Source organism: Actinia tenebrosa, unplaced genomic scaffold, assembly GCF_029948245.1.
Source record: "Actinia tenebrosa isolate PJP-AT-01 unplaced genomic scaffold, QUT_ActTen_1.0 utg344__unscaffolded, whole genome shotgun sequence".
Lineage (NCBI taxonomy): Eukaryota > Metazoa > Cnidaria > Anthozoa > Actiniaria > Actiniidae > Actinia > Actinia tenebrosa.
The window spans coordinates 486,476-500,547 of record NW_028292606.1 but is presented as its reverse complement, the minus strand read 5'-3'; the positions used below and the strand labels follow the sequence as shown (position 1 = coordinate 500,547).

At 38.5% G+C, this 14,072-nt stretch overlaps 1 protein-coding gene across 7 annotated transcripts in view; it reads left to right on the top strand.

Moving 5' to 3' along the window:
• LOC116307005 (uncharacterized) overlaps positions 1 to 14,072 on the top strand; it is a 130,204-nt gene that overhangs the window by 39,374 nt on the left and 76,758 nt on the right. For 6 of the 7 annotated variants that reach the window (XM_089025480.1, XM_089025477.1, XM_089025478.1 and 3 more), the window contains exons 45-65: positions 188 to 400; positions 567 to 782; positions 1,177 to 1,395; positions 1,514 to 1,726; positions 1,813 to 2,031; positions 2,379 to 2,588; positions 2,775 to 2,987; positions 3,366 to 3,581; positions 3,759 to 3,974; positions 4,943 to 5,158; positions 5,558 to 5,761; positions 6,465 to 6,677; positions 7,060 to 7,260; positions 7,662 to 7,874; positions 8,779 to 8,991; positions 9,356 to 9,568; positions 10,645 to 10,863; positions 11,693 to 11,917; positions 12,390 to 12,596; positions 13,011 to 13,238; positions 13,670 to 13,867. In XM_089025480.1, the coding sequence (XP_088881606.1) occupies positions 188 to 400; positions 567 to 782; positions 1,177 to 1,395; positions 1,514 to 1,726; positions 1,813 to 2,031; positions 2,379 to 2,588; positions 2,775 to 2,987; positions 3,366 to 3,581; positions 3,759 to 3,974; positions 4,943 to 5,158; positions 5,558 to 5,761; positions 6,465 to 6,677; positions 7,060 to 7,260; positions 7,662 to 7,874; positions 8,779 to 8,991; positions 9,356 to 9,568; positions 10,645 to 10,863; positions 11,693 to 11,917; positions 12,390 to 12,596; positions 13,011 to 13,238; positions 13,670 to 13,867 (4,485 nt within the window). The remainder of the gene's footprint in view (positions 1 to 187; positions 401 to 566; positions 783 to 1,176; positions 1,396 to 1,513; positions 1,727 to 1,812; positions 2,032 to 2,378; positions 2,589 to 2,774; positions 2,988 to 3,365; positions 3,582 to 3,758; positions 3,975 to 4,942; positions 5,159 to 5,557; positions 5,762 to 6,464; positions 6,678 to 7,059; positions 7,261 to 7,661; positions 7,875 to 8,778; positions 8,992 to 9,355; positions 9,569 to 10,644; positions 10,864 to 11,692; positions 11,918 to 12,389; positions 12,597 to 13,010; positions 13,239 to 13,669; positions 13,868 to 14,072) is intronic. The other variant, XM_089025481.1, reaches the window with a different exon arrangement.

Here is a 14,072-nt window from a genome sequence, read left to right as displayed (position 1 = left end):
TTATCAAATGCTCACAAATGTGTAATGTAGTAACAATCTGATTATCATGGCTTCAATAGTTAAAACTGATCATTCTATATATTAACCAAGACATAATTGTTTTCTTTTTTGGTTTTGGCATACATGTGATTCAAACTCATAGTCACCAATGAGTCATGCTAGCTTTCTTTATGATCTTTTTTGTTAGTACTGCTATCGCCATGCCAAATTGAACGACAGCGTGCTCAAGGATGGTCGGGAATAAACAACGGAGTATTCGCCCCAAGATGTCGTCCGGACGGTTACTATGATACGGTTCAGTGTCATGGAAACCAGTGCTGGTGTTCAGATATGTCAGGCTATGAGCTCCCTATTCCTCGAGTACCATCTGGGCAAAAGCCGGACTGCTCTCAGCTCCCAAGTAAGTGACTAAAAATATATAAATATGAGATGCCAGAAAAAGGACAAACACGAGATTTTGCTTTCCCATGCATCTGTTTGGCTATACAATTTGTTTTCCCGAAAAAAAGTTAAATTAAATTGAAAACTTATTGCTGTCTATTCCCTTTTCCTGATATAAATCATAGGTAACTTTACAACATGCGAGAAAGAACGACAACGTATTCTTGGCCTTCCTGGATTTTCTGTTCCTCCCGCTGCCTTCGTCCCAGTTTGTAAAGCAGATGGACAGTTCCGAGAAGTCCAGTGTAGTACGTCTACAGGATATTGTTGGTGCGTCGATAGGAATGGTAACCCAATATTCGGAACAGAAGTTAGAGAAGAACCTGTCTGCCAAGTGACAGGTAGGCAGGACTAACATTTGCATGACGTTTTTTGAAATAAAAGCTAGCCAACTACTTCCAAAACGTCATATAAGAGATTCAGGCATAGAAAATAAAAATGCTAATAATACATGATTGAATTGCCATCATTTTTATCATTTCTGATCTTCGTTATTATGACTATAATAAGGATAAGCGAGCAGGATAAGTTAAGGTTTATATGTCAAGCTTGCGCAGTTAGTATAACTTACAGGACGAAAGGGTTCAGAATGAAGCAACAAACAAACAAATAAGCAAACAACAAACAAACAAATAAACATTAACTAAAAAAAGTTCAATTGGTTTTTGCAAAAAACTCAAATAGCGTTGGGAATAAAGACAATCTAAAGCGTAAGATCCTTTTTTTTCCCCGCAGAGGGTAGGACAAAATGTCAAGAAGAACGAGCCCGTGCTAAAGGACCTCCTGGAACTCTTCCCATCAATGGAGCATTTGTTCCTTCATGTAACAGTAATGGAGGATACAAAAGAAAACAGTGTCACACGTCGACTAGTGAATGTTGGTGCGTGGACAAATTTGGCAACGAGGAAGCTGGTACTCGAGTACGTGGAAGCAACCTCTGGTGTGATCCGCCAGGTAATCAGATTTTATTTTAATCTTTCCTTATTATTATAATCGATGGCTGCTGCCTCAAGCCAAAGTGTTTTCTAGCCGGTTACCATTCTATTTCTTAATATGTTCCGTATTTTTTCAGCTGGTCTCAGCCGATGCCTTAAGGAGCGTCGTCGCGCGCTGGGCTTCTCTGGAGGTGCAATGCAAAATCGATTTATGCCTTCTTGTAAGAAAGATGGATCTTACGAAGAAGTACAGTGTAGCGGAAATAATTACTGTTGGTGCGTGAATAAGGAGGGAACCGAAGTCCTTGGTACAAGAATAAAGGGTAAACCTACATGTTTCTCTCCTACAGGTATGTCCAAAAAAATACATTCTGCTTTTTTTTGCAATTTTGTCTACCCAACAAAGTGTAATTTTTAATTTGAAATTCATCGACAGCTGTCCTTACATCATGCCAACGAGAGCAACGTGCTGCCCTTGGTTTCGATGGTCCATCTGTTGTAGGTGCCTACGTTCCTAAGTGCGACCAAAATGGCAATTACGAGTCAACTCAATGCCATTCAGGAACAGGACAATGCTGGTGCGTGGACTTAAATGGCAAAGAAATAGACAACACCCGAGTGAGGGGTCGTCCAAAGGATTGTGTCACCCAGCAAAGTAAGTTCGAATGCTTTTTTCTATGTGGAGACTTGAAATCGTTATCAAATCAATCAAACAAATAAACAAACAAACGAACGAAAGAGCGCACGCGCAAAAATAAAATTAAAAAAAGCAAACGAAGTAAGAAATAAATTAAAGGAGAAAAAGAAAAGGAAGAATAAATAATAAAGTATCGGTAATGAAAGAGGGAAGTTTTACATTAAACAATGATTATTAGTCTGATTATGAAAAAGGTTCATTTTCTAGATTTAGGGCCCTACTGAAAACCACGTCTAGTGAGTAGGTTTCCCTCATTAAAGATTATAAGCAGATTTAATAATGGATTCATTCTATATCTAATATAGCTGGACCAGATAGTACAGAATGCGAACGTGATCGACAGAGGGCCATGGCTAGAGGAGAAACAGCTTACGTCCCTCAGTGCTTAGATGACGGCAGGTTTGCACCGCTTCAATGTTCAGCCGTTTACAATAAGTGTTGGTGCGTAGACGTTAATGGAAATGTTTTGGCAGGAACTAAAGTCACTGGTACCAATAGAACGTGTCCACCAAAAGGTAATGAGCTCATTTATCTTTCCGTTAAGGATTAACGCTGTTGTCTTATAATCCTACAACTTATTATGCCGCCAATCAAAAGGCTTATGTTTTATGGCTTCATAATGAGAGTATCGATGTATGTAGGGTAGAGGGAGGTAAAGAGGAATCAAAATATATATGTTTTTAAAAAAATATCATTCACAGTATCTGCACCTACCAAATGTGTTGAGAGTCGTCAACGTCTACTTAGAAGCCCTCAAAAAAGCGGCCAATATATGCCAAAGTGTGACCAAGATGGTGGCTACAAGCGTGTTCAATGTCACTTAGCATCTGGGTATTGCTGGTGTGTTGGGCGTACTGGCAAGGAATGGCCTGGCACTAGACAACGAGGTGGACGACCTGCATGCGAAAACACAGGTAAGTTGAAAGAGTTACACGACCTTTCAAAACGAAGTCTTGCGCGTCTCCTTAGAATAGGCGTTGTGTATAATAACTTGTTGATTATGAAGAAGACCGGCAACGAATGGCAAAGGGAGAGAGAGGGAGTGTAAAAGGGGCGCGTTATTATTCATTTTTCGAGTTGAAATAGACTAGCAAAAAAGGTTTGCTTATATTTTCAGAAATTTTGCTTATCCGTAAAAACGAGGCCAAGCACTTCACTTTTTAACTAAAGTGAATTAACATTCCAACTCCCCCCCCCCCCCCCCCCCCCCCTGCTAGTTATGGCTAGTCTCTAACACTAAATAAATCGTACTTGATGCATTGGATAATCCCAATTTCTTTTTTACCATCCAGCGGGCCTCACTCCCTGTCAAAAACAACGTTACGATTCATATGGTTCCAACGGAAAGCTCTCCTCTGATCGATTCGTGCCAACATGTAATCGCCTAGGCAAGTATAATGCCGTGCAGTGTCTGGCATCTACGGGTCATTGTTGGTGCGTTGACAAGAAAGGCAACGAAATTCGAGGTACAAGAACCAAAGGCTTCAGGCCAATCTGCACCAAAACAGGTAAATTAGTTGCAATCAAATAATCAAGCGAAAACTTTCTAATTATTTCTCGACTGAAATCGTTAAACCGGGGGGGGGGGGGGGGGGGGTTGGAGTCTGGTGCACCGCAGGACACCCCCCTGAATCCGCCCCTGGGAAGGCATATTCGTTTCGAAACTCTAATTTCTTTTTTTACAGGGTTCAACACTAACTGTGAAAGAGAACGTTATCGCGCTCTCGCTTGGACAGGTTTAAAAGTACGTGGTCTTTGGGTTCCCGTATGCGCATCGGACGGTTCTTATGAGCCAATCCAATGCCATCCTCAATCAGGTTACTGCTGGTGCATTGATAAAGAAGGACATGAACTATTTGGTACTAGAGTTAAAGGAAAGCAAAGCTGCAGGAATATCAGAGGTGAGAAATGCCGATGTTATAGTTATTTGCGAACAACGATTTCTTTTGAATAGCAGGAAAGAAACTCAGGAAATACTGATGAAAAGTTGTAATAGGCAATATATGGGCCCAATCTGAGCCTGAATCCGACATTGTATAAATTTTACAATGAATAGTAAATTAAGATACGGTATGCTAGTGACAGATATTTTGAAAATGGTGCTCTTACCTGATTAACGTTTTGGGTTCAGAATAAAAAACATACGTAACATTAGCACGCCCCCTCATGTGAGCCCATACAAATTATGTCTCAAAAACACGATTAGGTGGATCTTTTCTCAAAATAATGACTATCTAAGCAAAAAACAGAAGTGGATTCAGTTAATTCAACTATTCACGGACTGTATTATATGGTTTAGATTTTTTGAAAAAAACCACCGTACTTTTCGAGTTGAATGTACGCTATTGGACGTATTTTACAAGAGAAAATGCATGACATAACCGGGGTCAAGCTACAAAATCGTCTCCCCTTGATATAAAACAGAACCTGTCAAAAACAAAAAAAAAAAAACAAAAAAAAACAACAAAAACAAACAGAAGTGGATTTGAAAACCCCGGGCTTTCCTGAACATTTTGGTATATGATTCATAGGAATTTGTTAAAATTTAGAAGCGTATTTTTGCTGATTTTATAAGCCCATACTATCTGTTGGCCTATTCATTCGCCTCTTATGGTTTCTTAGATTTCGTAGCATCGACTGAAAAACACGCTAACTACAGTAGTTCGCGAAGAACAGAAGATTTACAGGGTCATTTAGGATGTTGTGTCACGCAGTTTACTTGTGCTATATAACTACTTTTAAGAACTGACCTTTTGCTTTGGAAAGAGGGGAAAAAGACCGAAAAGAGCAAATATTCCAAATGTATGGGCAATTTTTTCCAGTGAGATTAGTACACAGTCTAATCAGCCAATTACTACTTTTCCCACAGGAGGATTTACAAATTGTTTAAGAGATCAAAACATAGCTCTTGCCTGGAAGGTAACTCGAGGAGTAAGTCATTTCAGCCCTCGATGTCGTTCTGATGGTAGCTTTGAGCCAGTGCAGTGCCACGCATCTACCGGATACTGCTGGTGTGTTGACAGTAAAGGAAACGAGCTGTGGAGTACCAGGGTTCGAGGACGTAAACCTGACTGCACAAGAGGAGGTAAATAAAATATTTCACAATAACAAAAGATAATGAAATTAGAAAGGATCGAAGTGTTTCATGTTTTAAACTTCTTTCTTTTCGTATTGGGCTTCCTGTGGTGGATTGCGCACACCCGTCGATTTTGGCGCGCTTTTTTTCACTGCACAAAAACAGATCAAATTTCAGCAGGAGTTGTTGATGTAGGTTTGAAAATATATCTAAGCTAAAGCTTATTATTTCAAAGAGAAACAATTTGAAAATTGTCGTAATTTGAAGAACGTAGGTTTCGTAAGGTGCTACGAGTCTGTTAGAAGGAAAGACTTTCATCCCAACCCCCGAAATTCGGGAATTTTTTGATAACTTTGATTGTGTGAAGGAATTTATTCCAAAATGTAGCAATAATTCTCTTTATTTCAGTTACCAAAACAACCTGCACCAAAGAGAGTGAAGAAGGATCTAATGATTTACCGTCTAATCAAAGATTCGTACCTCTTTGTGATTTCTACGGTGGATACCGACCCATCCAGTGCGATAATGATGGCTACTGTTGGTGCGTCGATAGATATGGAAATGAATTACCAAGAACAAAGATCCAAGGAACTCCTCATTGTGACTTTACTGGTACGATACTTTGTTCATTTATTATTTTGTTACGGATTGAAGCTTCCAAATACTCTGTATATAAAAGGCGGAACGACATTTGGGTCCTGCTAGCTTTTTTCTATTCTTCGTTTGCAATACACGTCATAGCCGCCATGTTGGAAGAATTTGACAAAAGATTTTTCAATGAATTCTTTTGTTATATCTTCCAACATGGCGGACATCCCTTTTGTTATCGTGCTCTCTTGGGATTGATTGCAAACCAAGAATTGTAAAAAGAAAGATCCAAGGAACTTCTCATTGTGACTTTACTGGTACGATACTTTGTGATTTATTGTTTTGTTACGGATTAAAGCTTTAAAATACTCTGTATATAAAAGGCGGAGCGACATTTGGGTCCTTCTGCTAGCTTTGTTCTGTTGTACGCTTATACTGTAACTTGGGGTCTTTTGTAAACACCAAGGCTGAAAAGGAGGGTAATTTCTTGATTTTTGTAGGTCTTTGTAAGCAGGTTCGAGCAAGAAGGTAACAACTATATATTGTTGTTACAAGTCTAACATGCTCAAAAGTTTTTAATCCATGGTGATGGAGGTTTAATATACCCTCTCCATAGCTTTGCTACATATCTAGCCTGCATAGCCAGGCTTTCTTAGGGGAGTGGATTGGGGGAGATTTGATTTTTTTGTTATTTGGTTTATTCATGGGGCGACCTTGTTTTTCACAGCTGGTCTCACTCACTGTCAAAAAGAAAGACGGCTTGCTCTGGCCTGGACTGGAAAGGCAGCACCTGGCCGTTTTGTCCCAGAGTGTGACGCAGAAGGAAGGTATGAGCAGGTTCAGTGTGAAAAGCACTCTGGGTATTGTTGGTGTGTTGATGAGAATGGAAGAGAAATACCAAGAACACAGACCAGAGGAACACCTGACTGTAGAAATCCAGGTATAAAAAATGAATTGTTTTCATCTTGTAGATTTTTCAGTGGTTTTTGAGCAAGCGCACATATGTGAGCTCAAATCGAACGTTCAAAAGTAGGCAGCCACCTTAATGCAAGTTGATCACACAAAGCATTTGCATTATTTCTTAACAGAAATGTCTTACAATGTTTTAAATGAGCACTGTATAAATTGCATACAGTAAGGAATTTATTTAAATAAACATTGACCCTGGACTTGTAGTACACCGAATTGAAATATGGCGGCCAATCTGAATAAGTATAATTTTAGACTGACTAGCCTCTCATACATGTGAAAATGCTTTTGTGATCTTGAATTAGCTAAGAATCTAAAGGGATAGTTTAAAATATTTTATTCGATCATTTCAGCCAAACTGACTGAGTGCCAAAAGGAGCGTCATCAGGCTTTCCCTTGGTCTGGTCGCTTTGTACCAGAATGTAATCAAGATGGCAGCTATAAGCCAAGGCAGTGCTCAACAGGTCAATGCTGGTGTGTCGATAGAGATGGCAATGAAATACATGGCACAAGAGCAGATGCACAGGCTAACTGTAAGAATCAACCTACTCCAGGTAACCTACCTATTTTTGCATTTTGCAATCCAATGTAAACGAGTTCTTTATTTAAATATCATACCTTAAAAACTCAATTCTAAGCCCCCCTCCTCCCGCATGCCGAATATAAGCCCTCCAAGTTAATAGCCCACCAAAACTGAATTATGAATGAATATAAGCCCATATAACCAGGATTCTGCAGTGGTATGTCACAAAAAATGGTCTTATAAATATTGTGAGCTTGAAAGTTATACCTGTTGGGGTACTACACATATCTTTTGCTCCTATGTTTAATTGATTTTAGTTTAGACTGGAAAAATCCCATGAATCATCCTTTATGGATTATTTCATTTGCATTCTGTTATTCCATTCACTATTTACTTAGTTTATTTTAAGCGATCTTTTGTTCATTCCAACAGGCTCACAAACCATTTGTCAAAGAGAGCATAATGAAGCAATGACACAATTGCAAGGCGATGCAGCTGGCAAATATGTACCAAAATGCACAAGTACAGGTAGCTACAAACAAATACAATGCCACACTGGTACACCATATTGTTGGTGTGTTGACAAATATGGCAAGGAGATCCCTCGAACACAATCAAGGAAAAGACCATACTGTGGACATACTGGTTAGTCAGTACATTTTTGCAATAAAAGTATATATATATATATATATATATCTATCTTAAATATCAGACTGTTTAATGTGAGGCTTTAGTCATATGGTACTTCATGTATGTTGCTAACATGTGGATGACACCAAATACATTTATTGGTAGAAATCAAATAATGTGCCATTTTTAATATTCCTACCTTTCGGCAATGATAAGAAAATGTTGGTCGCTACTGTTCCTTTTGGGGTTTAATGACAATATTTATGATCATTTTATTAATGTTTTTGATATCTAAAACAAGACTGACAGTTCACTGTACAGAGGTGCTGGATGTGTAAATTGGTTCACATGGTATATGATTGATTGTTTTGATCATATTCTCATGGAACATGTAGCCCCTCCCCCCACCCCCACCCCAATATTTTTTGCCATTATATTTTGAATTATTCATTTGCTATTTAATTGAAATATCAATATAGCCACTACAATAAATATGTAGTAAATGACCCTGAAAACATTAGAAATCACACTTCCAAGGCTCTCAGTTTAAAACATTTTTGAAAGAGCCTGCCCTTGAACATCCTTATAAGGTGTTCCCAACTTTGGCAGTTGTTAGCAACCCTCCCCCCTTAAAATTATGACGGCTCTGCAGTCCCTGGTTTTACGTAGAAAATTGAAAGTAAGATTGACTTACATTAGTTAACCTCTTTATCTATTGGTTTTTATTCCCCGTGCTCATTTTCAGTTGATTTCAAGGATTTTTCTTTATTTTATGAATCCCATCAAAGTGACGAGTGTCATAATTTACACAATTTACATCTCACCTAACTTATTTTTTTAAATTTTACTTTTAATTTTTATCTTTTTAACGATTGAAAAAGTGTTGACAAGTTACACATGGTTATCTTTTAAATTGCAGCTGGTATGACCCTGTGTCAAAAGGAGCGTCAGATTGCTATTGGCTGGACAGGTATTGCTGCACCAGGTCAGTTTGTCCCTAAGTGTAGGCCAGATGGTTCATATGACTTGGTACAGTGTCATGTTTCAACTGGATTCTGTTGGTGTGTCGATAAAGATGGAAATGAATTACCAACTACGAGATCAAGAGGAAGACCTGTCTGTGCTCTTTTGGGTATGGTCTTTTTATTTTTTCATTTTCTTCTACTTATTTTCAATTTTCCTCATTAATGTTTTTTTTTTTTGTTTTTTTTGTTGTTGAGAAATTGAAACGTAGCCGGCATTTACTTTTAAGTCAATTAAAATTAAATGGGCTGTCAGGGTAGAAATGAATAAGCAATGAGATTAGCTACAGTATAGACCATATTGGTGGATCAAAAATTGCTGCCAGATACAGAATTACTAGTAATTGTACTACTCTTCAGAAAATTGAATTTTTATGTTTCAAAATCCTTTTAATTTACTCATAAACCAATAAGAAGACTATCTATACCGCTTTTAAATTTACAAACTGATGATCCATTGTAATTGGTTTTTAGCTGGCTTAAGTCAATGTGAACAAGAACGGCAAAGAGCTTTAGGTATTCTTGGAGTGGCTCCACCTGGACGCTTTTTCCCTGCGTGTACATCTACTGGAGAGTATGAGAAGGTTCAATGCCAGGAATCTACTGGATTCTGTTGGTGCGTTGACAAATATGGCCGCGAAACTCCCAATTCCAGAGCAAGAGGGCGTGTTGTCTGTGATTCAATAGGTAAGATCTCTTGTTTTTTTCCTTCCTGTTCACATTTATCAAAGTGCAACTGAGCAATTCAGTTTATGTTGCACAAACAAAGTAGACTAGGGATGGACAAACGTTTTCATAGTCAAATTTATGAACAAATGAATAAAATTACGAAACGAAGAGAAACAGGGAATGAACTTAGGGAGGGACTTTTGTTTTAATGATTAAAAACGAATATAACAAACAAGCAAACAAACAAACAAAGGAATGTGCAAACAAGTAAACGAATTGATTGATGCAATCATGATACAAAATAAATTAAAATTAAATATGGATGAATAAGAAAGCAAGAGAGAAATTACTGAACTGAATTACTGAACAGTAACTTTGATTACTGCGATTCCCAGTCACACGAGTCCAAGTGAGACAAAAATCACAAACGAAAAATTGAGTTTTGGTGGACGTCAATCAAAAGGGTTTCTTATTAAACATGTCTAAGGATTCCGACTTCGAATTTCATACGTTTAGCTGCAAACTATCAGTATTGACTTATCCTATCTTGAAGAAAATCATAGCCATAGCGATAGCTTTACAATCAAGCGTTAAGATTTGGAGCCGGAATCCTGTGACATTTTTGAGAAAGTATATCCAGAGTGAGAAATTCACAGTGACAAGAAGCATGAGATAATTACATGTAAGGACAACGATTTTTGCACATTTGCACGTGTTCATGTGAGTATTCACATCAGTCCTGGTGTAGAAACCAATAGAAACGATAGAAATCCTTTTGATTGACGTCCACCCAAATTCAATTTTTCGTTTGTGATGAAGCTCTAGTTGGTCGCGTGTGACTGGGAATCGCAGTAAACGAAAAAAAAGGGAATAACGAGTGTTATATTTTATACACAACAAGAAACAAGATGGTCGCACTTATTCTGATACATGCATAATATACGGAAGTAACAATCTCTCTAGTAAGCGGAAGTAATATCTTACAACGAGGGTGTAGAGAAAGCAATAGTTAAAATCAAAATATTTTTAGGCTTCTTATATAATAATTCCCATTGTCTTGTTGTATGACCTTAAAGATTTTGTTAATGTTCAAGGTCTTATCGTAGGTGTAGTATCAGATTGTATATTGGAACGCGAGCGTCTCACCGCTTCGTCTTTGAGAGACTTTCCTATCCCTGTCTGTGACGAAAACGGACAGTATCTCAGAAAACAGTGCAATTATGCCTTTGGTGTGCAGTGCTGGTGTGTGGATAAAAATGGCAACTTCATCAGTGGTACTAAAGGAGACAAAAACATCACGTGCACTGAACGAGGTGAGTTCGAGATTTTAGTAAGTAATACAACACCAGTTAATGGCTTTGGTGTTTCAGTAGTTAAACATGAAAGTGCTTATTTTAGGGCAAGGATAATCATAGCAATAAAACTCTACGGGTCGGGTGGCTGAGTATGCCACATGTCAATTAGTTTGGTTTGATGTGTTGTTTTCTCCCTTGCCACGAAGGTTACTCTGTCCATCCTAAAAAATCGACGTGTGAGTTGAGAGTTGTGTGCTTAAAACATTAAATGTAGTGGTAGTGTGTGTGGAGTGTGTTGTATACTTAACTATCATTGTCATCAATGTACAAGGCCAAACAACAAACTGCCCGCTTGAAAACGTGCGTCCAGCGGGCGATAATGGATTTTGGCGGGACGCAAATACGTTTGCAGCCCGCCAAAGATTCAACTCCAAAAATCTCGTACGGCAACTTTGAAAATTTGCTTAACTTGGTCTAGTATATTGGTGGTAATGATAACATGACTTTAGTTGAGCATATTGTTCATTTGTGGCCCGAGTAGCATCATTTGCGCGTAGCGTAGCGATAATAAACAATATGCCCTCCAAAAGTCATGTTATTGGCCTATTAGCTTCGTCCACAATTAGAGACTTCGCAACAAATTTCTATATTCACGACGTAAAAAACTTTGCGAACTAAAATGCTACATGGACAATATAAATTACTAGGATTCGAACCACACGTGTCCTCTTTAGTGTGGTTTATTCCCATATCGCCTATTTTAAGTTATTTCTAAAATCGCTGATTTCTTAGTAGGAAATGGTGTTTTCTTTTTAATCGTTCCTTTTTCATTTTTTTTTTATTACAGACGTCAAAGGAAAGCCAACAAAATGCCAAGAAGAGCGCGATACTTCACTTAACTTTAAGGGAAGAGTATCCTCTGTTGGTCGATTTGTTCCTCAGTGTCTCACTGATGGTAGTTATCGTGACATCCAGTGCTCATCGTCTACTGGAGAGTGCTGGTGTGTTTTCCGCGATGGTCTGGAGATCCCACGAACGAGGACTTTTGGAAAGCCCAAGTGCGGTCGAGAAGGTTAGAAAAAAAAACTAGTTTGATTAAGAAATGTCCTTAAAACTCCCTCTGTAAAGCTTTATCACACGACTAATATAGCCTAATGCAGCCGAAAGCACCTGGGTTCTTGGCTTTCTTCAATCGAAAAAGATACTAATTCAAACTGCTGGAAGTAATTTGATTGACGGAAGCCAAAATCACAGACGTCTCTAATTATAGCTAGTTGTCTTCCTGGCGTAATTGCGAAGTGGGTATAATATTTGTAGTATTTACTTTTCATTTGAACATGTAAAACTTGCATGTTCAACTAAGGCAAGGGCACGCGATCCATTTTGCATGCGTACTGCTAGCAACGAAGACATTGTAAGACGTGATCATCTCTAATAAAAACTAGTCCTACTCTATTGACTTTGCATGCATTTGTACCGACAACTTGTTTTGGAAAATACACTGGCTGGTAATGACTGTTTTATTTTTTTGTAATTTGTGGTAGCTGGTCTAACACCTTGCCGAAAGGAAAATATCTATGCACGTGATATCCAAGGACGACCTCTTCCTGGTCGATACCTGGCTGCATGTGACTCGGAAGGAAACTACAAGAGCGTGCAGTGCTTCCTCTCTACATGCTGGTGTGTTGATAAATTGGGACAAGAGATTCCTAACTCCAGAGTTAATGGAAAACCGAATTGCGGCATTAGAGGTAAGAAGATCAATACTCATAAAGTACTCATTTTTGAAATAAATCGCTAAATAAATTAAAAAAGAAAAAGAAAAAAGAAATACTGGAAGAGAAGAGAAGGGAAGGGAAGGGAAGGGAAGGGAAGGGAAGAAAAGGGAAAGGAAAAGGGCAAGGGAAAGATAGAGAAAGGAAAGAAATGGAAACAAAAGAAAAGAAGAAAATACAGACAGATGGTTAGGAAAGACATGTAAATGTAAAAAAAACCTTTAGTATCGCGAGTGAATTACGAGAAGGCAATTCTATTTTACAAAGGCAAGCTAAGCATATTGGCGTATGTCGTATGGACTGAAAACATTATCTCTCTCACATAGATTCCAGGATCAGTTTATTAACGAGCTAAAACTAAATAATATTTCCGTAATTTCCTTTTTTTAGGTGGTTCCCTCACAACTTGTCAGAGACAAAGACAGGCTGCTTTACAAAACACGGGACGTGGTCGATTTATCCCTCGCTGCGAATCGGACGGTTCGTTTTCGCGCGTCCAGTGCCAAGGCAGCTTTTGCTTCTGTGTTGACAGGGATGGCGTGGAGATACGAGGAACACGAGTTAGCTTACCCGGAACTGCTAACTGTCAAGCACCTGCTTTCAAGCTTCCCACTAAAGGTCGGTCATGGAAGAAATCAACTATTTCAGCAATAGACCTTTGTTACTTGGACATAACGTTTTCCTATTTCAGACCAAGTGTTATTCTCTTGAAAATAATATTCCTTGTTTGAGTTGTATCCATATTCATGCACAAGTGGTAGACAAAAAATTGATACCCGGAGGAATGATACGTGTTCTGAAAGGGGAAAAAAATTTGTCCATGTTACAAAGGTTTTTTGAAGGCACGAAAGGACAGACGGACAGACAGACGGGCCTACCGACCAGCGAGTGAGCGAGCGGGTGGGTGGGCGCCGAGCAAACGAACACAAAAAGACGGACGATCAAAAGAACGATTTTTAAATTGAATGTGCAGTTCCTTCCTTTTCCTTCTAATTTCATTTACTTTATTACTAATTTCTAACTTTCCGTGAATTGCTTGACATAACTAGTCGAAAGGCTCACCCCCTGCATGATAGAATACCAACAAGGAATGACCAACTTTGCCAACAACAAATTCATACCCCAATGCAAACCCGATGGTCGTTATGAGGAGGTCCAGTGTAGCCATGGCTGGTACAGCTGCTGGTGTGTTGACATCAGTGGAAGAGAGCTATCAGGAACCAGACAGAAGGGATGGCCTAATTGCAGTAAGTTGAAATAATTAAGAATAAGATGGCAAACATTGTACTCTCTGATGGTTTTTTTGTGATGGAAAAATTTCATGAGTCCTAATTGGCCAATTTCTTTACGTAAAGAATTGTAGCAGGGTTTCCTTATGAGACACAATTTTGATTATAAAGACATATAGCTTGCTTGTTTTAGTAGAATTTATCGATTTTAAAAAAGCAGTGT